Source organism: Synchytrium microbalum, assembly GCF_006535985.1.
Source record: "Synchytrium microbalum strain JEL517 chromosome Unknown SmJEL517_scf0004, whole genome shotgun sequence".
NCBI lineage: Eukaryota > Fungi > Chytridiomycota > Chytridiomycetes > Synchytriales > Synchytriaceae > Synchytrium > Synchytrium microbalum.
The window spans coordinates 376,792-401,024 of record NW_022158353.1 but is presented as its reverse complement, the minus strand read 5'-3'; the positions used below and the strand labels follow the sequence as shown (position 1 = coordinate 401,024).

Sequence of the window (24,233 nt, the reverse complement as noted above, 5' to 3'; positions counted from 1 at the left end):
CGATAATTGCAATGTTTCATCCGTCTTAACCACTGATATAGCAGCCGTACCTGACGGTAAGTGTGGACCTCGACTGATGTATATGCTTTTTACAAAAAAATCTACTACTATAATTGCAATGTTTCATCCGCCTTAGACGACACCGGTTTAGCAGCCGCGCCAAACGTCAAGTACGGATCTTGAGATAACGTAGCTACATCAGGTCTCTGCTCCTGCGAATATTCTAAACACCGTTTTATAAATGCTTTTGTTTCAGACGACACTTGAGGAGTCGATGGGAACTCGACAGTACGTCCCTCATGAAGTATAGTATTCTCACGTAAAATGGTTTGCTGAGATTGGTTCTCACCAAATGGCTTTCTACCATAGAGCAGTTCGAAGAATATCACGCCTGTTGCAGAAAGAAAAAAGTAAAGACGATGGTGTATGTAAATGCCGAAACCCGAACTGATTAAGAACATACCAATACTCCAAACATCGACCTTTGACGAGATCTTGACTTCACCCTTCCTCCAGAAACACTCTGGAGGAAGGTAGTAAAAGGTTCTTTTGAAAAAATCACATTGAATTGTATTAATAGACGTTGCAAGACGAGGAAGAAAAAGCCAGTTGTCACGAACCCAGTATTTGCCGACGTGAGAGCAATTTCTCGTGCACCTCCTGGAGGTTGTGCGACACTTGGCGCATCATTTTCGATAATTTTGGAGAGGCCGAAATCCGTTATCTTAATCTCCATTTGTGGATTTAGAAGTATGTTTCCTGGTTTTAGGTCGAAACTTTTTGTAGAAAGGTGTCAGAATTGAATTTTCACTTTCAAACTACTTGGTGGTAAGATGCCATGAGCTTACTGGACTAAGGTCAAGAAAGGAGGTGGTTAGCTAGAACAACACATAGCGAAAAAGGTGTCCGCACAGTTCACGCATTCAAACTTACTGATTGGCGGCGTCAATTCCGAAAAGTACTTTAAAGCACTCATGACTTGTATTATAATGCTCTTTGCAAGCCTTTCTGAAATACTCTTGTATGACAACAAGTAGGTGTCGAGGTCACCGCCTTCACATAGCTCGAGCACGGTGCAAAAGCTTGAATGGTCGATTTCAAATCTGCCGAAATAAAATCCATGAGTATGTTACTCGAATCAGACAAGTGACTGGAAGGATGTCTCTTACACGTCAAACAGCCTCACGACTCTTGGATGCACTAGACTCTTGTGTATACGATACTCTCGCAGAGCATGCTTGGTATAATTTCGTTTTCTTTCTTCAGACCATGAAGAGTGTAGTGAATGAATTCTAGAATAATTCAAAAAACCATGAACTTACACACACTGATTATTGAGAACTCACTTGCGGCTATAACTCACTTGCACGCCACTTCTCGAAGCTCAACAAGATCATAGCCCTTCCAAACTTCAGAAAATCCGCCACTCCCAAGCAATTCAAGCAGAGCATAGCGCTCATTGAGGACTGGATGAGAATTAAGTGGTGACTGATCTTCCAAGATCACACGATGCACCTCTCGTTGATGCAAGTCTCGTTGCAGCCTCAATTTTTCAAATTCTTTCTGTAAGTCAGTGTCTTCCCTTTTAAGAGCATCTTTACGTAGCTTAAAGATTTCATCGAGTTCAGCGAATTGAGCAGATGATATTGGTTCTACTTTGACTGCAGAGTCTCCACCTTCTACTGGTCTTGCAGTTTTGCGTTTGGTAAGGAGTTTTCGTTGCTGATCTATATCATTCTTCTCCCTTTGTATCTGAGCGAGTCTAACGTGAATAGCTTGGAAAGCATGGCCTTCTTGCCACCTAGTCACATTGCTCGTTAGAAGATGAAAAAAGAATGAAGCCGGTAGCTAATGCACTAACTTTGTAACTCACCTCTCAACGTATTCGATGCCGGCTCGTTCAATAACTAGACGTGCGAGCCTTCTAGATTCTACGTCCATCGAGGCCCGTTTCTCTGCAGCCATCTTGTCAGCCTTCTCTTTGAGAAGCGATGACATCTTTGCTCGGGCCTGCCCCCATTGATATCGATTCGAAAGTTCCATATCATCGAGCATCTACCAAAGTGGTGGATGTCAACCAGTTACTACTTCGTCCATCGCAATTCGACATTACCTTTCGACATTCTCTTTTTGTCGTTTCAGAATCAGCAGCTCTTTTGGCACATTCGGCCTCAAGATGCTCAATCTGCAGCCTACATTGATCACGTTCACGTTCAATCTTGTCCTTGTCAGATTCGAGTTCCGAGACTCGTTTCCTCAAGTCATTCAATTTAGATTCCCAAATTTGATCATTACGTATTACTCGATCATCTGCTGCTATACCACCATTATCATCAACGGGATGTTCCGTTAATGCAGGACTCCTTGTCGAATGAGACAAGAAACCGGCAGGTCGTAGGAAGTAGTCAAATATTTTTTTACTAGGAGCGACACCATCTCGACTCGGTGGTTCATTTGACTCTGTTAACGGAGGCGTTCCTCCGCGACGTTGTTTTCTTGGCGTGTTTTCGGCAGACTCTTGTTCGTTGTCGTTCGAAACGGCTGAAGCATCTGAATGGGTTCGCTTGTGTGTGCGTTTATGGAGTGGTTGGGAAGCTGAAGCGACAGATGCAACTGCTGTAGCTAGAAGTGCAGTGCTAGGTGATCCTGCTGACGTGACTTCCTGCTTCCTCTTTGCCTTTATGCGGGAATATCGAGCTCTACATTGACCTGTAGTGGGTTCAAAAGCAAAGCTTGCGGTCAGTTATATGAAAAATCGTTTACAAGCACCCAGCTTATCACGTACCTGATGTTCTATCAACCAGCAACGATGAAATCTCTTCCCAATCAACATCATTTCCACCCCGCTGACTAACCCCCTTCTCCAATATCTCATCTTCATCAGCAGTGAATCGTCTAGTCTTCTTCTTGGTCTCTGGTAGTGGAGTGAAGGTCTCCTGTTCAGCAATTGTTGGTTTTACGACATTACTTAGATACAATCTCCATTCGTCTAGATCGACGTCATTCCCATGATCTAGAAGTTTATCATCGCGATGTCCTACAGCCTTGAATGGGGTTTGATGTGGTGAAGACCACGTTTGGATGTGTTGATGTTGGTCGATGGCATTATGAGAATCGGTATCTGTTGGCGATACACTTTGTGCCTTGTTTATGATGAATTCAGGAACGGAATCTATAGCGCCTGAAGGTGCTGAAGCCTGGCCGAGCATCCTGTACTAGGTGAAAATGCAGCTTCAAAACAAGTCGATTAGCGAGTGATGCGAATAGATGGATGACAAGATCCAACCCGCAACCACATCGGTAAACTGACGTACTTTTTGATCTACAATGAGCCGGTGCCAGTTCCGTCACGTTGTGTGATGCTATGTCTCTGCGCTTTGAGTTTGCTGCGACTTGCGATTGGAAGAGGGACGAATCTTTCGAGCCATGACACGGTCGAACGGTACAGGGACGCATCGTCTGAGCTCCCAATGTTAATACTAATTATTTTTAGAGTCCCTCAGCGGCTTGATATGACGCATAACAACAATGCTGTCAAGATGCAAATTCCTGATAACAAGCGTCCAAACACGTAAATTCAACCACTTGACCTCTTATAAGTCATATAAATCCCTCTAAACTATTTATAGTACCCATGTACAGCTTTCAAGCTGACTAGCACATCGTCTTCCAAAACTGCAGATTTCAATCTCAGACTTCCTAGGACTGGACCGTAACGGGAGCTAAAGGAGGGAGGACAACTTGCTCATAGGTAGTCCATTCGTAATTCATATCGGATCTCTTTGCTTCTCTCTTATTCATACATTGACAAACAACTTGTCCAAAACAGAAAAAATCGCCAATGTCTAGCCGATCAACCTCAACTCCAACCTCGGATGTCCCGCTAAACGACATTCCTCCCAAGAAAGTCGTCACTATACTCAATCCAGCCGACAAACAATCCAAAGTCCCTAACGGAAACGGCATCCAACAACCAACAAACGACACTCCAGACACGGAACACGAGCTGGACAGTGGAACTGACACTGATGACGGAGGTGATGAAGAGACTATAGGGCTGCTAAAGTATGATGGAATGAATGATGATGTCGAACCACCACCAGAGGAGTCCGTGCCAAAAGGAACGAAGGAAGGAAGTACTATCAAACCTAAGAAGGAAGCCAAGTTTGCAAAGATATTGTCAACAATGTCTACTGACACCAATGTATCAAGTGTGATTGGTGTGGGTAGTAATACAGGTGTCTGTGTGGTGTGTGGTAATCCACTGCCAAAACCTGTCGAGACACAGACATTGCTTGTCAAGAACATAAAGGTACAGAGTGTATCGTTTTGAGGATCTAATTTCTGTACTAACACTCCCACTTTGCTCATCTTAGCCTCGTATACTTCGACAGTTGAGGCTCATGTCGCCTCACAAGACATTCAGCTCCCATTCTAGAGTGTGTATTCGAGACCTGAATTTAGGAATGCAGGCCCGTATAGAACAGCTGCTCGCAGAGGATCAGAATCAACTGGCAGCGTTACAAGATAATGCTGTGAGGAATTTGACTGAGCATGAGCTGCTTGAAGAGACGTGGCAGGTAGGACTATTTACTCCTCGTAACGTTCCTTTTTTGGTCTTAGATTACCCCTCTGATCGCAACTCTACATCTTGCCCCATAGCACCAATTTGACAAAAAGAGAACCATGGGTCAAAAAGCTGCAGATTCTGTAGCCAAACGTGGTGGTTCCTGGTACTTTATTAGTGGTTTGCTAGCCTTTTTAGCTACATGGGCTGCCATCAACTTGATCCTGGCTGCAGTCGGCAGTAGTCCATGGGATCCATACCCCTTCATTCTCCTAAACTTGTTTCTATCAATGCTGGCTGCTCTACAAGCTCCCATCATCAGTAAGCTTGCTTATTGGAATGGTTGTTATTACAACGATTATGAAGCTCACATTGTGATTTACACCTATAGTGATGTCTCAAAACCGTCAAGCAGCTCGAGACCGCATCCAGAACGATTACGTATCCCGAATGACTCTTAGAGCCGAAAATAACGTCCGTCATGTAAATGCCAAGACTGATCATTTCTTGGGACATCAATGGAAGCGCCTACTAGAAATCCAAGAGATAAAAATCGAACTACTACAAACGCTACAACATCAACATAAACGATACGTCCAACGAGGTGTACGTAGTGGCTACTCGCTCGTTTCTGAACCTGGACTTCCCGGTCCGAAAGCTGAGACATGGAGTGCAGAAACACAGCCTGATGCTCATGCTTTAATGTTGCTCAAACATCAATTTGGCTTGGAGATGTATCCTGAGCCAATCTTGTTTTCTCATTGGAGTGGTGAAGGGGACAATTATCATGGTCAGTTGACGAATAGTAGGGCAGCGTACTCATCTGGTGCTCGTATAAAGAGGATTGTATATGATTTGGAATTTGATGAGTCTATGATGGCTACTCTGGATGACATATTCTCTGGTGAAGGGTCTGTGTCGCTAAGGAATGACTTTGATATGCCTCATATGTATCTCGGAGGTAAGGATGAGTTCGATTCTGCGGGTGTTATAATGGCAATTCATCTTTGTTTAACGACATGTGTGATCTGCAATGAGGAAATCGTATTTGTTTCTCTTACATATGTTTTTTTTGTGCTCACGACACTTGTTTTTCAAGGTCGAATCTTGGCATTGGAAATTCACTCAAAGGACGGATCCGTCGTATCTCATACCAACGGCGACATGCCAACCCGCTATAAACCATCTTTCGCTCCACGTCGTCGAGACAAGATTGCCGACTTTTGGAAGACACCCATTACTCGCGTAACAATAACGTACTCACCACCATGGCAAGTCGCAGTCCTAGTACTCAAACCAGGCCAAATAATGGAAAGTCTCGATGCCAATTTCTTCCCACCACACCACTTGTCTGCAAACAAGGAATTGATCACAACACCAACAACAGGTGCTGCAGCAGGAAGATCATCCCCATCAGGAGACTCAACATCAGCGCCACCAGCAACGCCATATTTATACATGTACTCTGAAGTGTCTAGTGAATCCACAACGCCAGACCCGGAAAAGTATTTAAAGGCTATATTGGGACCGAGACCGTTACCCGCATCGTGGAAGCAGGTCGCTACATGCGATTTCGTGACTCCTGGATCTTCTGAATTGCATTCTGCTAGTAGTGAATATCTGCCTATATCTATGAGTTTGGAGGTGAACTTGCATGGACCGGGTGTCTTTGTGTTTTATTGTCAGGAGACCAGAGTGTCGTTGCACGGTATGTTCTATCAAGGGAACGTATATTATTGATAGCGGGAGCCTTTTTTTAGGCTTGTTTGAAACCTTTTGAGACATTGGATCTCACCATCACTTTCTGTAGGTCATATCGAGAATGCCTCATAACTCATAGCGAAGAAGGATCCGCACGTAATACCATAATTCATTATTTTATCATCATTGAATATATCTTCATCATACCCGGAAGGACAAAAGAATGAAGTGGGAATCCATGTAGCTTGAAAGCAATCGTATCAATAATCACGGGCACATTCACGTTATATAGCGTTTTGGTGAACTGTAGCTTCGTCATTACACCACAAACTCGACGTGAATGTTCAACGATCTTCTCATCACGTCGACTAATGAAACTTTTCAAACATATGATTGCAAAGTACGACCAACCATGACTCAGTCCACTCGCATACGCTCAAAGGCACTCCACAATACAGAACCCATCGTAGCAGCATCCGTAATCCTCTCTCAATCCGAAACAGCAGCTCTCGCAGCTGAAATCGACACCCTCAAACGCGACACCAATAGTCCCATTACAACTACTCCAACACCACCAGCATTCGACAGACGAGCATCGAACGCATATCTCGGAGACTGGATACGCGCGCAGCCCGCCGTAGACGATGAAATAGCCACCGATGATTTAGATGAACCACATGTGAAGAGGAAGCATGCTATTTTGATTGCACATCCTGATGTTACGAGCTTGTATGGGATTGATACGAGGACGAAATGGATTGTTGGTGGGGTGGTGCTGATACAGGTTGTGTTGGCGTGGTATTGGGGGAGTGTGAGGCCTGGGTGGAGTTGGGGGATGGTGGGGTGTGCGTATGTCGTTGGGGCGTGTATTACGCAGGTATGTGAATATGCTATTTTATTGGAGATTCATGCATCTCTATTTCATGATTCAAGCTTACGTGGAGGGTGGGAAAAGTCGCTGTTTGAAATTGAAAACCCACAAAGACATTTCTGGTTGACTTACAGACCTGTTTTGGTCGCTAGATATGTGGAGTGGTAATCCACGAAGCCTGCCACGGCCTGACAGCCCGCACGCACCTCGCAAACCGCGTCGTAGGCTACATTGCAAACATAGGCATCCCATTCCCAATCGCCGCATCCTTCCGTCGCTACCATCTCCAGCACCACGCCTTCCAAGGTGTCGAAGGAAAAGACGCCGATCTGCCTCTTCCATTCGAATATAAACTCGTCGCGTCAAACCCGCTAGGTAAAGCTCTCTTCCTCTTCTGCTATCCGCTAATGTATGTCGTTCGTGGCGCTGTGAGGGGAAAGACACCTGCATTCTGGGAATGGGTGGGGTTAGCTTGGACTATAGTATGTGATGCAGCTGTGTATTGGTATTGTGGTGGGTGGGGACTGACGTATATGGTGCTCTCGTTGTGGTTTGGATTTGGGTTGCATCCAGCCGCAGCACATTTTATTCAAGAGCATTATACGTTTGAGGATGGACAGGAGACGTATTCGTATTATGGGGCGCTGAATTATTTGTTTTTGAATATTGGTTATCATAATGAGCATCATGATTTTACAAAGGTATGTGGTATCGAGTGCCACGTCTTGAGTGCACGGCTCCCGTACCATTTTTTTGGCTCAATTCACAACTTACGCCAAACATACACATTTCACTTCCTAGATACCATGGTCAGGGCTCCCAGCACTACGCGACCTCGCACCTGAATACTACAATACCGTGAAATACCACATGTCGTGGACCAAAGTCCTGATTGACTTTATAACACGACCAGATGTTGGCCCAGTGTCGCGTGTCCAGCGGGACTATGATGCGCACAAGAAGGGGCGTAGACAGATCATAGATGTGATGGGGATGATAGATTGATTGATACAAGACGGGTAGTAATAATAAGATGAAAAATGGTGTTCCATGCTCTCTGTAACATATATCCTTTAGAATATTATATTAGTGTGGATGATTTTCTGTGGGCGGGGTAGAGAGAGTGTGCGGTTTGAGGTTAGTGTCTCTTGTTTTGTGAAATCGACCGAGTGGTCGATCGACCTGTCAGATGTGCAAGCTGCGGAAAGGGAGGGAAGACTGGGGATTTTGATACTCAAAATTTTAAGTATGATTTACCGCGTTCAGAGCGCCCCGTTGCAGCACAAAAGTTGTTTTCACGTGGGCCTCTGTGACTGTCTTAATTTTTTGGACGGGGTTGGGATTGTGTCAAGCTCTTGTTTAATAGACACTTTACAGACTAGGTAGAATATACAAGACTTAAAATCGACGTGTTCCTAATAAAAAAATCCCCTTCCTCGTTCTTCCATTTCCCTTCATCGATGTTCCAACATACACACACCACCCAAACTAATGCCCAAACTGCCTCGTTGGCGAGCCTTGCTAAGAATGGATGCCAGAATAGAGCCCTTCTTCAACCTGTCAGCGCAGGAATCAGCTCGCAACGCAGATAACGACACATCCGTCGCAAGTATCGTAACTAGGTCGGGTGCTGATGGTATTTCTGCCAAAGTCGCTAAATTGAATGAACCAAAGAAGGTGGCTGTCGATCTCGCTAGTCTTAAAATGCCTGGTAAGTGCATATACATGCGGTATTGTTGCATCGCTGTGTTGGGGGTTTGGAGCTGAAATGTTGACATTTTAATGTTTATTTTTTGGGCAGAGAGGATTGAAGACGAGCTACCAAGTGCATATACCGAAGCCACAAACAATGTCCTCGTCGACCGTGTCCTCCTGCTTCCAGGCTACGGCGTCCCAGTGCCCGCATCACAATCACGTAAACTGATGGAAAACTATTTAAAGGCATCTTCACTCCCTCGCCCTTCACGATCATCCTCACGAGACTCGATCCCGATAACACCCGTACCTGTAACGCCAAAAAACAATGCTCCCAACGGCCACAGCCCGCTCCTGAATCGAGTCATGATGTCTGAACCAGTCGCAACTGCAACAACGACTATCGCATCTCCAATAGCACGGCCGACGTCTCCAGCATTCAATACTCTCGAGTCCTATAAGTCGGCGGGTAAAGACGAGGCTGTTGATTGGATTGTGCATGTGAGGGGGTGGGCGGTTAGTACGCGGCAGTCGGCACGACGCAAGTTTATTGTTGGCCTGACGAGACGGTTGTTGGGACCTGCTGATTCGGGATTGACTGTGGAAGAGAAAAAAACGTATGAATCTCGAGTCAAGAATTTCGAGCTGGCTGAACTGAAACATGTTGATATCAATGTACGGGCTGCAGGATTAGCGCCAGTGTCTGCTGGATTTGCAGACGAGTCTGGGGTATTCAACACGTCGACAGATATATCCGATACGTCAAGAGAACGTGGCAGTGTAGATTCCGCGTCGATGGATGTCCTTGAACTGAATGTCGGCGATGTGTTTAATTCAGGTGCTGGAGGCACATTCTCAGGTGCGATACTTATCCCTGGTGCTATTGTAGAGAGATGGAGGCACGAGAAACCGGGTATGGAAGAGAAGAGGGCTGTGAGGTTACATGGCCTTGTGGATGAGAATAGTGGGAATGGGACTACGTCGCCTGTAAATGAAAGTAGGATACATCTGGACGAGAATAGGATACGGTTGACGGCTTCGACTGCTTCGCAGCCGCTGCTAAGGAGCTTTTCGCTGGTGGAGCTGATACCGGCGCGTGGTGTTACAGTTATATCGGATATTGATGATACTATCAAAGGTACTACGTCGGTTTCATGCTACATTTTTTAGCTCTGCTCTCAGTTTAACTCTTTTCATTCCAATTACTGTTCTAGAAAGCGACGTATCATTAGGCATGTCTGCAGTATTCACCACCGCCTTTTTTGAAAAGATGAGAGAAGTAAAAGGAATGGCTGAAACGTATCAGTTGATGAAGGCTGGTGGATTTGTGTTTCATTATGTTAGTGCTGGTCCATTGCAATTGCAGCCGGTATGTGTTTGTGTGGTTGTGGTTAGCTGCAATAGTTTATCTAAAAACGGGGCATATTTTGGTTAGATGCTCGAAGAATTCCTTCGGCGGTATGGCTTCCCAACTGGATCATTACATTTAAGGAGTCTACTGAGTACGAGTGATGCAGATCCGATATCGTCTATGAGTTTCAAGGTGAAGCTGATACGGAGGATGTTAAATGTGAGTTTGTTCAACACATTAGACTTATTAGAGCACAGATTTTTGTTTGCATCACAAGCAACACTCGTACTGTCAACACCAAGTCTAACCCTCAATCCCATCTCCCCAACACAGGAATTCCCATACCGCAAATTCGTCCTCATCGGAGACAGTGGCGAACACGACGCCTCTGCTTACAGCACCCTCGCACGAGACTTTCCCGACCAAGTAAAACGCATATTTATACGAAATGTACATCCAACACTATCAGATGCCCAAGCCAAAGTATCCAATATCGCCAAAGGATTGGCTAATGTCACTGTATTTGATGAACCTCATATTATCCTGAATGATGAAGTCGTCGTGAAGCTGATGAATGAAGCTACGAGTACGGCGGGGTTTGAGATGGTTGATTTGCCTAGTAACCATTGAGAGGGGAGGAGATTTAGCTAGTTAAACATTGTTAGTTTTCTTTTTTAAGATATAAGTATTATGAAAGGATGATAGTGGTGTGTTGTGGTTGAAGTGGTTAGTGAGTGGATTTTGCACTGTTGGGTGGTACATTACATGTACCTCATTTTTTTTAGCATTGGTGAAAAGCATTGCCTCTTTGATTTTGTGACTTTTGGATTAAGGCTAACTGTGATTACCTATTTAAAGAAAGGACCCAAGAGGGACTGTTGATGAGAGTATTGCTACTGGCGGTGGCAATGAAACATGGACGTTGGCTTTTGATGGTGGTGGCGAGACCAGGATGCCAACGTGAGAGTCATCTGATTTGAATAGGATATGACTGCTTTGACTGCTTCTCGGTCTCTGCTGCGGGTTCGTTACTTCAACTGATACCTAGTGCAATGGCACAATTGCAAAAATCTTTAAGTTTTTCGTGACTGGAGGAAATTCGAGATATGAACGTTTTCTGAATACGCTTATAAATCGCTTTTGAGGTCTATTGACGTGCCGAAGCTCGAAACTATACTTCCGAATCTGCTCGCAACCACAACAAAAATGGACATATCTTTAGTTGAGAATGTTGGTTTTCACAGCAAAATGGGATTAAAGTGTATGCCTCCTCGAGCACTGAGTGAAAATGCAGGTGAATAACGACCGCGTCGTTTAGAGGGATCCTCGGAAAATACAGCCCAATGTTCTGGGGAATCCTCACGAACCAGTTCAAGAGAAAAGTTACGAATGATGTTTGACATGAATACGACAGCTAGGTGTAAGAGTTTGAAATCAGTTCAGACGAAGCTATCCAACCGGGCAGCAAGAAAAACGTGATAGTATAAAACATTCCACCAAGTAGGGCATTACACTAACCTTCTTGTTGAGCCCTACAGCAAGATAAAAGATATTTGAATTAGTAGTTGCGGCTTGCAGACCAACAAGCTCATTGTCGCATTTGTGACTCACATATTCATGCCCAAACATATACGGGGCCTAGTAGGAATTTTTTGAAAAATTGGTTCGTATAAGTCGTTACGGGCGAAACTACTCTCTTACCCAGCATGGAAGTGTGGAAACGCGAATTGATTGGGCTTGATCAGATGTCCTTCCCGATCAATCCATCTAGTCAATAAAAGTCAGGTCACGTATCTGATCATGATCGAGGCGAAAAGCCACTCAAAATACCGTTCAGGCCGGAAGGTAGCTGCATCAGGTCCCCAATAGGATGTCGAGTAACCCATAACGTAGGGTGATAAGAAGATGGAATCACCTTTTTTCACAGGTGTTCCGGTTCCCGGAAGGACACAGTCCGCAGAGGCTGTTTTCAGATTGAGTGGAAGGTTTGCATGGAGACGCTGCAATGATTAAGCGTCAGTCTACTGAACAAAGCATTATAGTCCTGGCAAGGAAGCAAAAAGCAACAAGTGGCCCCACACAGCATACGTACTAGAGCTTCCAAGAAGGTTGCATTCGTGTACTTCAATTCCTTGAATGTTTCAAAAGTGTATTGACCGTCTTTACCCAAAACAGCAAGTAACTCAGCTCGACATTTCTTTTCGACTTCGGGATTCTGAGACATTCGCATGAACGTCCACTATGAAACGGAGGCAGATTGGCTCAAATGTAAATCTACTAGCTTGCGATCAAAGCCCTTACACCCAATGTTTGTGCAGTTGTATCTCGACCTGCAACGATGAAACTGTCAAAAGTGGGAATTAGGTCAGGAGAGCCCTTGTTTCTCTAAGAAGGCTTCTCTTACTTTAGAGTAATATCACGTAGTTGAGTGTCTGTCAATGGTGTTCCGTCATCATTTCCTTTGCTTATAAAAAGATCCAAAAGGTCTGAACCTTTATGACCAGCCGCAATCTTGTAAAATTGTAAATACACGGTATTCAGGCTCATAAGATTCTCAGGTTACCTTGGCGCGCTTCTCATCAACAACTTGCTTTGCAAAGTCGTTCAGAATCTTCAGATATCCATCCATTTTAGCACGATCACCGTTAAAATACTCCATAAAGGGCCAAAATGGAATAATGACTCGTGTCGACGTGATTTGGTTGGCTCCATCGAGTGCTTGCATGAAAGGTTCAAGTGGGAGGCTATACACACCATCGGCGTTGATTTCACCCTTTCCTTCTATAGCACTTGTTCTACGACCCGTTGCAATGAACGTGAAGCTATATGCAGTAAAATGGTCAGCACCTGGTCTACGGCCCACTGTTGCGTTGTCTGCCAGTAAGTTTTGTCCAAATCGGGTTCTGTGAGTACCTGTCAAGGGTAGTCCGTAATAACAAATCTTGCAACTCGATTATCCCACCCATTGATGCTGCAGTTCGAATTTGGCCTACCAACTTTTGTGATTCTTCAACAAAGACGTTACTGAACAAGTCGCTAAAGTTCTTGGCACTGCAAAAAAGAAGTATCAGCACACACGCAAGCCAAAAATGTGTTCAGGAGGATATCAAATAATTTACTTAAAGATATTTGCACTGACTTTACGAGCCATGCGCCACTCTTGGCCATCGGAATTGAAAATCCCATGGCCGAGGAAGTCATTAGCAAGCTCACGAAACTTGTCACCCTTTTCGAACAAGTATGGATCTAGAACGGAAAGGAAAAATGCGTGAGCAGAACTAGACTGGCGCAGCGCGAACTATTGTGTATGCTAGCTGTGAGGAACAAACCACATACCTTTGACGATGAATTCCACATCTTGCACGTTCACAGTTAACATGGAATTTTGGAATGGAAGAGTAAAAGCGGCTGCTTCCCCAAGCTCTCTGCATTTGTCCTGAATGTCAGAATCAGAAGATTATGTTAGTGTGGCTTCTTCGACACATGCGGATTCAAGACAATGTTTTCCAAGCATGTCAGAAGAAGAATATAGTACAAGTTCAACATGTGTAGACGGAAGACAAAGTCAAAAAATTGACGGCCCCGTGGCCAACACGTATAAGAGGTAAACTTGACAAGTAAAGTAACGTACAACCAGCCATTCAACCCTATATTCATTCACAGCAATCATTTCTAGTGCATGACCGAGTAATGGCGAAGGATTCTTTAATAGCGGAAGGCCCATTGTTTTGGGATCTCTTGTTCCAACAGCACGATCCTTGTAATGATAAACAACTGCAGCAATGCCAACTACAACAGCTCCAGCAGCCAATGAGATCGGCAGCGCATAACCGTGGTTCTTTCGGACATTAATCCCCAAAGTCCCTTCCATAGTTGCGACACTCCAAGATGTTGCAACAAGTAAAGAAATAGATGTATGCAATAGCTATCACTCTGAAGGAAGGACCTTAGTTCGGGTGATGAATGATATAAGCTGGCTCTGTAATCCTCCTTCAGCTCGTCAACGTGGGGTCCTCTAAGCTAGTTGCAAAGTTGCAAGCTTTTCCTGCAACAATCATGTGGGAAGGAACCATCAAGATGGACAACGATCTGTCAATGCTTAGAAATTCAAAATACAAGCAACGCCTACAAAGCGCCAAAATGAGACCTGGATTCTTAACGTTGGGATTGTCCGCTTTGGCACGTTTTTCTAGTGAGATCAATTCCTTTTGTTATATAAGCGATCGTCAACCGCACAATTGATGGTTACTTTACTTTTTTCTCTCGCTTAGGTTCTGAACGAGATTAGCGTATTTCTCGATCAATCGGTACTGTGCGTTTTTCATTCACAATGTCACTACATATCACCCTTTTCCGCCTTTAGGGCATCTACCCACCAAATCCCACGATCTCGGCGCGTTAAAGGACGTATTATGGACTACTAACACGTATAACATATGCATCTACTCTCTGCTTTACACGTCCACTAACTGGCTACCTGCTATTTATCCCACCGAACAAGTCCAACTTCCACACACTATGAGAAACAAGAACGTGAGTTTGAGAGAGCGGCGATAAAACGACGTCTGTGAGAAAGGTCAGGAGACTGACATGTCTCAGAATTCTCACTCAGTACTCAAACAGCAACATCTCGATGTTCACTCCTGGTCCGAAAGCCATAATACATCCCAGCTTCTTCGCTCTTAAAGCAGCGTCCTTATTGTTCAGTAGGGCTCCATCATTCTCCTCTGTGTCACTTTCATTCTCGTCTTCTAAATCCTCAACTCTCTCACCCTCCAGCCCACGAACAAACTCATCAATTACAAACCCAATCGTTGCCGAGCTCATATTTCCGTAGTTCTTGTATACCGTCCAGCTCTCCTTCAAGTCTGCTTCACTCAACCCCAACGCGTCTTCACAGGAAGTCAAGATTTTCTTTCCACCGGGGTGTAGTAGGAATTTACTGATATCCGACCTCTTCAAGTTACATTTGGCAAGGAAGGATTCAATTACAGCGGGTGCCGCGTGGCCGACTCTGTCTGGCACGAGTCTATGGATGATAGGGGTATAGGCGGGAGTGAGTATTACGTTGAGAATGGCGGTGGTGTCAGGGAGGGTGACGGTGGCTGCTTTGAGGATTTTAAACCGCGGCGTCGTAGTTGGGAATGCGGTGCGTGTCGATGATGCTGTTGGGGTTCCGGGGGGAGTGAGCAGGGAAGGGTTGGATTTGTCTGGCGTGGTGACGATGGCGGCGAAAGCACCGTCGCTGAAGAGGAGTGCGGCGATTTGCATTTGCAATGATGGACCTGCCTGCACGGGCAGAAGTGAGGGAGAGGACGTGAGCTCTGGAAGAGTTGAGGGTAAATGGTAGTTGCTTTTGAATAAATACCTTGTATTTGTCATCGAGAGTCTGATGACATTTAAAAGCAGAAGCGAGCAGTTTCAATTCAGAATCAGTATGATTTCACGTGCACCCTAATCACTGGAACTTACATGTACTGTGCACGTCTCAACAGCAACTACCAATATGCGTCTCGTCTCTCCCTTTGCGTACGAATCGTGACACATCTTATGAGCATTCGCCAGTCCTTTCGCACCTGCATGGCATCCTCCGGGACCAGCAACAGTCGGGACATTGTGAGTTTTGGCCTTGTCGGGTAGATTTATAGCCTTTTTAAGGAGACTTCATTGGAGAGGAATTATTGGAAGTTGAAGTTTAGGAGAGAGAGTCTGAGCAAAATGGCAGTTTCATAACAAACTCACGAAATCTGTTCCATAGGCATTTTGTCCAAGTTGTACACCCAACTTATAGTAGTGAAGACTGCGAAAGGGGGAGGTTTGTTAATATTCTGTTGTCTGGCCACAGAGCACTAACAACAACGAGATTGCTGATTATTTACCTAAATCGGTGATGTCGCTCATCTCCAGACCGGCGCCCTTTACCACATCAATACAGTGCTGAGCGAGGACGGGAAGCATAATATCAGTCGAGACATTGAATCGTTGTCTTAGGTTCATTGGAGCCATCCAATAAAAATCAGATTCTTGAAAAGACAAAAACGATGGTGTCGCGAGTTAGGATCTGGGGGTAGATTTCACACGGTCTGTGCATCTGTAATACATTGCCACGACAACAAATAAAACTTACTGAGGTCTTGCCAAGTTCGACATGTCTGAATCCCACATACATTGGTCAAAAGAGCGAAGCGAAAGTAAAGAGTCGGCATCTTCTTTCCCCACTCTCGAAACAGCTGTCCAAACTCCCCTTTGCCCTTTTGTAGAATGTGTGACGGTCTTAAAGGCTGTAAAGTAACCATTTTGGAGTTGGACACATCATAGACGATTTCAATTTGCGGGGGATCTGGAAATACCAGCGTTGAAGTCTGCGGATGAATGAGGGGGAATATGAATAAGATATAAGAAGAATGGACCTTGCGATTTTGTCCCTAAATGGTCAACTTGTGTCAGTTGGGCAGGCGTTTCGTACCTTTTTCAAACGCTCCCGATTCTCGCTATACTCGAAAACCGCGGCGACAAATAAAGCATATGCTCCCTGCCACATAAATCTGATCTCATCTATTCCACATTAGAAGGGTTTATCAGTCAACTGAAATCAGATCGGAAGCAAAAACCCCCAGACGAAATACATCAAATACTCGTTGAACAAATCTTGGCGGACGTACATAGCGTTTCAAAAATCCACATACACAGGGAGTCAAAGAAATATCTGAAGATTCCATCCATAGAAGATTCACCGGATCGATGAGACTTGACTGGTGCTTTTGCTGAGATTGGACTGTGATGGCCGTCATTGCCAGAGTTCTTTGAAAATACATTTTCAACGTCCAATTTAGCAGAAAGAATTGTAGGTCCCGGGAAGGGCATAACTTGTCGGGCACCTAGTGCTTGCTGCGTCATGTTGTTTTAGAAGCAGCAAACGTACGTCAGTATACCGACTAGGGTCAATATTCGGACACAGTCAATAATACTAGACACGGCCTCGTTCTTTTGTGCCTTCTCGCTTTATAAAGAAGAAACTGATATTATGCTTTCTACCCCGCTGAACATTGAACCCCAGCGTTTCAGTTCCCGCAAAGTTGAAGCCAAAATAGTATAAGAGTACATCAACAACTTTTATCAAAGGGCAATTCGTACGATGCCGATTTTTGGAAACCGAATTTTGGTTGTGGCTTATTCTGAGAGCGAATGGCTTGATCGCAATGAACACCTCGATAAACAGCATGAAAACGTTTTAACATAATTCAAGGAATCTAGGATAAGTGTAGATCGACGTGGAACCCTATCTGTCGCGTCTTGGCTTTGATTCTTTCGTGTTCCAAATATGTTGACTAGCTAAACCGACTGTACTTCGTGTATTTGGAATATCAACATTGTACTCCTCTCACTGGAGGAGAAGAAACTCAAGTGTTTCTCGAGTTCGAGGCCAACCTAACCTTCACTAGATAAATGATAAATCAGTTCGTTTTTCGGTGCAGAAGTAAGGACGTCACATAATGATAGTAAAAAGGTCACCTCAATCTCGCGTGGGGTGGCGATTATAAGTCCCATCGGATTCCTTATGGACACGATCTCTTTCAAATGCCACCCTGTACTCTCCAACAACTTCATCCACTCTGTCGCTGTTCTCTCACGGCTGTTAAACATGCCCTGCATATGCAGATCACTACTGCCCACTAAGTAACCGTCCATGGCTAACAGGGAAGGTGAGTCATGAGTATGACGAGGGACGACCATCTCCAACATGACCTGTAGCTCACCATATTGATGACGCATGACAATCTCAATCAAAACCAAATACTTTGGCCTTGGCTTGGCAGCGTGCAGGACCGACAATATTTTACGAGCCGCCTCATCATCCCAGTCGTGCAGAATCGTCCTCAGAATGCAAACGTCTGTGCCCGGTACCGATGAGAAGAAGTCGCCTAGAAGAAGGCGAAGTTTGTCTTGATTCATTTTTAATGCTTAAACAAAAGACACAAGTGAATTACCTGGACAGAATCTGACACGATCCACCAGCTCAGGATGCTTGGACGACCACAAGGTCTGGGACAGCTGAAGGACGTTCGGACGATCCATTAGCAGGCCCTTCACACCAGGATATTTTTTCAGAAGTTCAGCCAAAAAGTGCCCAGCTCCACCGCCCACGTCGCAGACTTCAAGCCCACGAAATCTGTTCCAGTCAAAATCTGTATGAAGCAAGCGAAAAAAGTAGCTAAGAAGAGATGCAACTCTTCGCTCGACAAACGATATGTTCTACAATCATTTTCCTCCCAATAAGGTCATCGTACCATGCAGAGCCGGCTTTTGGTTGAAATGTCCCGTATTGCCCATAGCAGCGGAAAACGTTGCCAACTTCTCCTGATTCCCAGGAAGTTCCAAGTAATCCCAAAAGTTGACACCAGCCCATTTTTCAAAGCTTGACACGTTTTTGCCATCCAGTGCTCCGTTGCCATTACTTTTCGTATCCCCATCGCGATCTAATCCTACGTTGCCTTTATCCCCGTTATGCCTGGATTTGTAAGAAGACTTGGGTGATTTTGCAGAAGACTTTGGCACGATGACACACTCGTCGTATTTTTCTTGAGCTTGGTACCCGTCGCTAGACCTAAATAGCAAAATGAGGGTTTAAGTAGATAGTTGTGAAATGCATCTGGTCTACGATGCGAGAAAAAGTTTACATAAAGAGAACAATGTCTCGGACTGTCCCAGGATGGTCAACACGCAAAGTGCCCGAGATGTGGTTGTTGCGATAAATTTTTGGAGCCGGTGAATAAAAGATATGAATGTATGTGAGAGCTCTCAGACAGCGATCTAAAGATGCAGAAGCGTTGTGGGTGAGATGGTAGTGAGCGATTGACGTGACGGCGGCGAAAATGTGAACCATGGCAGCGAAAGCAGGGAGCTCCAGAACACGAATTGTAAGATTGAAACCGTACCTAGAGCATCAGCATCTGCGCCAACCTCTTCAGCCAACACGTTTACATGCATGCCTTGCGGGTGCTTGTGTAAGACATCAGCAACTTTCAGCTTTGCAACGACCAGTAAACTCTTTGAATGAATAAACCCCATAGAATAACGGAGGATTGTCAGATTTGCCGGCCATAAAAAGTCCTAATCGTTTGAAGAGTGAGCGTCAGTGAGATATTCTACTCGCACACAATCGCCTTCATTCTATGTCCCTTACTACGAGAGCTCGGAGGGCGTGGATGATACCAACGAGGAAGTAGAATATCCACGGAGGTGGGAGCAAGTTGAAGTAGTCGAACGACCTGTCCTTCGTTCTCATTATGTTGGGCTGCGACTTGTGCAAGCAGAATCAGGAAGAGTTTAAAAGGGACCCTTTAGCGAAAAGGAATCTAACCTTGGCCAAAAGGTGTATAAATCAGCTAATACAATAAACTCAACCCAAGACTTTTGAGTCCTTCCAAGCTTTCGTTGTAAGTTGCATTTTTATTTGTCATTTTTAATAGAATAATAGTAAAGGGGAACACTCCAACAACACTCCAACAAAATCGGCCAAATCTATAATTTCCAACCAATAAGCGAGTCCTGCCCCCACGACTAACAGAAACTGTCTCCCACAAAAACAAATATGAAACATTTCTTTTACGTGCTCCTTTCACTTCTGCACGCCGTTTATAATTCACGGTCGTCCTATTCTGTTCCGGAATCACCATCAACTGGCCCCACTTCTTTGTTTCTTTGTGAGTCAGTACCTGCTTCAAAAGGCCCTATATGAAATTGAAATGATAGGTTAGACACATAAATGTAAAGTGTGTTGCATATGTGTCACGTATGAAATTAAAGCGAAAAGGTAACTCACAGTTTTGATTCCCATCAAACGTCTACAGTATAATCACACCAATCCAGATCAGTGGTATCAACATTAAACGCTTGATCATCCTTCAGATCTGCCATGAGTTCCGTCATATTGTCGGCTACGAATGGACCCTTGACGCACCACATTTGTCGTAAATCGTCTTTGATTTTATTCCGTTGGGCATAAATTTTGCCCAGGATTGGTTTTTAACGGACAACTACAAGACCTGCATCTACGACATATCCAAAGAGAGTCTGCGAGAAGAACTCGTGGATATGATGTATAGTCTTGCTCTTGTGGAATTCAAAGTTTGGTTTCGTACTTGACGATTTAGTTTACCATGCTTGGCAACGAAGAATGGTTATTCGCCAAACCATTTAGACAGAGCGACTGGATTTATACTATAGCACAAAAGGGATGACATATTAGGTGACATCCTTGACGGCGACGCAAATGAAATAAGACTCACTCTCCAGAACAACAGTGGTAGATGACTAGTTCGTAAGCAGGTGACAGAGTAGTCTTTTCATCGAGTTGGTGGTAGTGTTGGTGGAAGTTGCTTCTAGCCGCCGAAACGTGTCAGCTTGTGTGTCATTAAATTCGTCTTTCGGACAAGAAGAAACTCTCGCATCCTTGTTCTCCTCATATTTCCCCAGCTTACTCTTTACGGGAGCAGAAGCACCAGCGTGAATTGTTTCAGTATTGGAGGGTGTCAGTAACAGTTTTGAGGGCCGATGAAGCAGCATTGAAAGCCGGGAGTGGTGCAGAAGGAGCAACGAGTGTGTTTTTAATAGCTTCTCGCTCCCAGACGGTAACCAGACGGTGATTCAGGTATTTGACTGGAGGAAAATGCCACACATTGTATATAGATGGATTTGTGAGCAAAGAATAAAGACAGACAGAGGGCGATGATTGACCTCAAGCCATGATTCACCTCAAGCCCAAAAAAACGACAAAACGTACTACTTACTCGTAGATGCAGAAAGTTGGTTACAAATGTACTTATTTTTCACAGCCAACATAAGTCCCGAGTTGACTATTCATTTCATGATCGTTTAGTTCGTTTCTGTTTCAATTGATCCCTCCTTCTCTTGTCAACATAGTGCCACATGAACGACAGCGCCAGAATGGAATGCGTGATGCCCGTTCCCAACGCCCTCATACTCCACGTGTCATTATGAGAAATATATGGAGCATCTAAATACGGACCACTCATTACTTGGCCATGAATGAATCGAGAGACAGATTGAGCCACGACTGCAACATGATATATGAGCATCCCCGCTCCAACTGACACATTCTCCTCCCCCTTCCACCAGGTATAGATGCCTGGTATTGCGCCTAGACACAGGAGTGATATGGAGAATGCCTCGACCACCTGTAGTTCCTGTGGTGTTTGCAGCCAGGGGAGCATGAGTGGAGGGCGACTGAATAGGAGTGGAGGAAGTAAATTAGCGAGGCCTGCGTAGGCTTCGATGAGTCCAGAGATTAAGAATACGTTGTATCGGTTGGCGATGAAAGAGAACATCTCTGATGGCGTGGGCTAGGCGTGGGGTCTTAGAGAACGAAAAAAGAAGTTTGGGAAAATGTATTTGTCAAGTCGGTTTAAAACAATCATCTCTTTGCCCGTCCCGTTCATAAATCATAGCCAGAGACTTCTTCATGATTTCACGCATGTAGGGATTCCCTATGGTGCGTCTCTGTGCCTCGAACATTCGCCAAAATCGATCAGCAGCGACTAAGGACCAAACGCCTACTAAGTGCCTTCACACCTGGAAATCAAATACAATATACGAATAGATCCGTCTGCAAGCGATTAGCATACAGTACCTTCTGGTCGTGGTGTACGAGCTTCACTTCAGATACTGTACTGCTTCGATTTGGTAATAAGTTGCTCCATGACCGTTACTCTGGTATGGGGTTGTTGCCGATCTAGAGGTTTATCACTTATCGCTTCGCAAATACCCTTTCTTAGACCTAGAGCCGTGGAACAGTTACAGTTTACAAATGCTTTGATGTGAAACCATTTGTGTTGCCACTTTGATAAGAAGCCTATTGTGAAAAGCGGCGATACCACAACCGCATATTTTGAAGATATCTGGAACGTTTCTAGTACACTTTCAGCTGCATCTCTTCCTCTACGTCTTCCTTTCTGGTGCAGCAGCGCTTCATAACAATCCAAATGTTTCAACAACTCTATTGACTGAATTTGTTTCTGTTTTTAAGGAACAGCTACAAAAAAATTCTTGTGTTAATATATAGAGATGATGGGTTTACTGCTCAGCAGTAAAATCCCAAATTCCAATATGGATTTTTAAAACAGCCCAACCCGTTCTTGGGCTCCTTCTTAGTTCTTGTCATGCTTGTTTTGTTGTAAGGCTTGGACGTCTGCTTTCGTCATCTCGATCACCAAATCCTATTGATTGTATGGACTATTGTTAGTATCCTGCAACGTGAAGCAATCAGAACGGCCACTACACCGCAGGATACAACTCACATTGAATCCGACCTTCCTAGTCCATCCCAACAGTTTTGATGCTTTGGTTGGATCACCCCAAAGCAAATCGACTTCAGTAGGACCTGGAAACCAGAAAAGGCCATATGTATCTAGCAGTATGTTGCGACGTGCAAACCCAACACCAAACGACTTACGGTAGTATCGTGGATCAATTCTAACTTTAATCTGACCAGTCTTTGAATCCTTTCCAACTTCATTTTCATCTGCTCCTTCCCAGTCAAGACTGACGCCCACCTCAGCAAATGACTTTTCGACAAATTCTCGAACAGTGTGGGTTTCGCCTGTAGCCAAGACAAAGTCATCGGGTTGCTCTTGTTGTAGCATTAGCCACATGCCCTGTTGAGTGGATTTATTGGCGGTAAGCAAGATGTGAAACAAAAAAAAGTACTGGCCAGGTACGAATGCCCCCCATCGGACTCACTTCAATGTAATCACGAGCATGACCCCAGTCACGTTTGGCATCAATGTTACCCAAATACAAGCATTCTTGATATCCCAAATGTATATTTGCTACAGCACGAGTGATTTTACGGGTGACAAAAGTTTGACCTGTGATTTAGTAGTTAGACGATGATTCCTTAATACAAAACTTCCTGATGGCCTTCTTTTTACCTCTTCTTGGAGACTCGTGGTTGAAAAGAATACCATTGCAAGCATACATTCCATAAGCCTCACGATAGTTCTTTACAATCCAAAAGGCATATAACTTGGCAACACCTTCAGCAAAGAAAAAAGCAACAGAGTCATTTAATTGTGCATTCAAGACAGCAGACACAAAATGATATAGTTACCATAAGGACTTCGAGGGTAGAAGGGAGTTGTTTCTTTCTGTGGAGTTTCGACTACCTTTCCATATAATTCTGACGTGGATGCTTGGTAAAACCTTACACGGTTTGATAATCCACATGTTCGGATGGCATCCAGTAGTCTTAATGTGCCTAGACCGTCGACATCGCCTAACACCAAAAAAGGGAAGCGTCATCATCCGTGTTGTCTGTGAATCAAACGCTTCACCCCATTACCAGTGTATTCAGCCATATCGAAAGAGACCTTGACGTGCGATTGAGCACCGAGATTGTACACTTCGGTTGGTTGTACTTTGGCTAGGATGTGGACAAGATTGGTCGAGTCTGTCAAGTCTCCATAGTGCAGAAGCATTTTTGGGCCTATCAGCAGATATGCATATTAGATACTTCCAAATTGATGATTTGTCTAGCAATCAACGTACGGTTGTGTTGGTCTTGATACAAGTGTTCGATACGGCCCGTGTTGAAGGACGATGAGCGTCGAATGATGCCGTGAACAGTGTATCCTAATACAAAGACAACCATTTAATATACGAAGGTTGTAATCGATAGTCCAACTAGCACACCTTTCTCCAATAAGAATTCAGTCAAGTAAGAACCATCTTGTCCAGTAATGCCTAACACATTTGCATTGGTTTGATGTTAGCCACTTACACGCCAGATGAAGTCAACAAGCAACGACAATATGCGATATACATCAAAAGAAACAGCGAACTATCAAACCATACCAGAAATCAAGGCAACTTTACGCTTCTTCCATTCCTCATCGGATATCGAATTGACCAGACCGATTTCACTTGGTTCAGCGACAGCGTGTGAAGTCATGTTTTGTCTGGTAGTTAGGGATAGATGTGGACTTGATAGCGGACTGGCAGTACGTAGCAGTCGATAATCTATGTACGGG

General features: G+C 44.5%; 5 protein-coding genes across 5 annotated transcripts; 2 read left to right on the top strand and 3 right to left on the bottom strand.

The window, feature by feature from the left end:
* Positions 1-107: 107 nt before the first annotated feature.
* On the bottom strand, positions 108-3,209 carry SmJEL517_g01208 (uncharacterized protein; the record flags this gene model as incomplete). The annotated part of the gene is made up of 9 exons (XM_031167136.1): positions 108-391; positions 464-546; positions 621-759; positions 934-1,103; positions 1,170-1,292; positions 1,364-1,801; positions 1,874-2,055; positions 2,114-2,709; positions 2,786-3,209. The coding sequence occupies 9 exons, from the start codon at positions 3,207-3,209 to the stop codon at positions 108-110; spliced, it is 2,439 nt and encodes an 812-aa protein (XP_031026924.1).
* Positions 3,210-3,841: 632 nt separating this feature from the next.
* Positions 3,842-6,400, top strand: SmJEL517_g01207 (uncharacterized protein; the record flags this gene model as incomplete). The annotated part of the gene is made up of 6 exons (XM_031167135.1): positions 3,842-4,312; positions 4,377-4,580; positions 4,663-4,888; positions 4,959-5,528; positions 5,667-6,275; positions 6,378-6,400. 6 exons carry the CDS (start codon positions 3,842-3,844, stop codon positions 6,398-6,400), a joined length of 2,103 nt encoding a protein of 700 aa, XP_031026917.1.
* A 280-nt stretch (positions 6,401-6,680) lies between these two features.
* SmJEL517_g01206 (uncharacterized protein) lies at positions 6,681-8,144 on the top strand (the record flags this gene model as incomplete). The annotated part of the gene is made up of 3 exons (XM_031167134.1): positions 6,681-7,145; positions 7,292-7,840; positions 7,941-8,144. 3 exons carry the CDS (start codon positions 6,681-6,683, stop codon positions 8,142-8,144), a joined length of 1,218 nt encoding a protein of 405 aa, XP_031026916.1.
* Positions 8,145-11,423: 3,279 nt separating this feature from the next.
* SmJEL517_g01205 (uncharacterized protein) lies at positions 11,424-14,056 on the bottom strand (the record flags this gene model as incomplete). Its single annotated transcript, XM_031167133.1, has 13 exons — positions 11,424-11,599; positions 11,704-11,717; positions 11,797-11,823; positions 11,887-11,952; positions 12,016-12,185; positions 12,278-12,424; positions 12,487-12,529; positions 12,590-12,696; positions 12,749-13,007; positions 13,099-13,236; positions 13,305-13,431; positions 13,522-13,621; positions 13,817-14,056. 13 exons carry the CDS (start codon positions 14,054-14,056, stop codon positions 11,424-11,426), a joined length of 1,614 nt encoding a protein of 537 aa, XP_031026919.1.
* An 8,296-nt stretch (positions 14,057-22,352) lies between these two features.
* On the bottom strand, positions 22,353-24,154 carry SmJEL517_g01204 (GDP-mannose 4,6-dehydratase; the record flags this gene model as incomplete). Its single annotated transcript, XM_031167132.1, has 10 exons — positions 22,353-22,421; positions 22,503-22,585; positions 22,658-22,859; positions 22,945-23,072; positions 23,136-23,240; positions 23,315-23,479; positions 23,546-23,689; positions 23,752-23,835; positions 23,896-23,946; positions 24,058-24,154. The coding sequence occupies 10 exons, from the start codon at positions 24,152-24,154 to the stop codon at positions 22,353-22,355; spliced, it is 1,128 nt and encodes a 375-aa protein (XP_031026918.1).
* Positions 24,155-24,233: the final 79 nt, after the last annotated feature.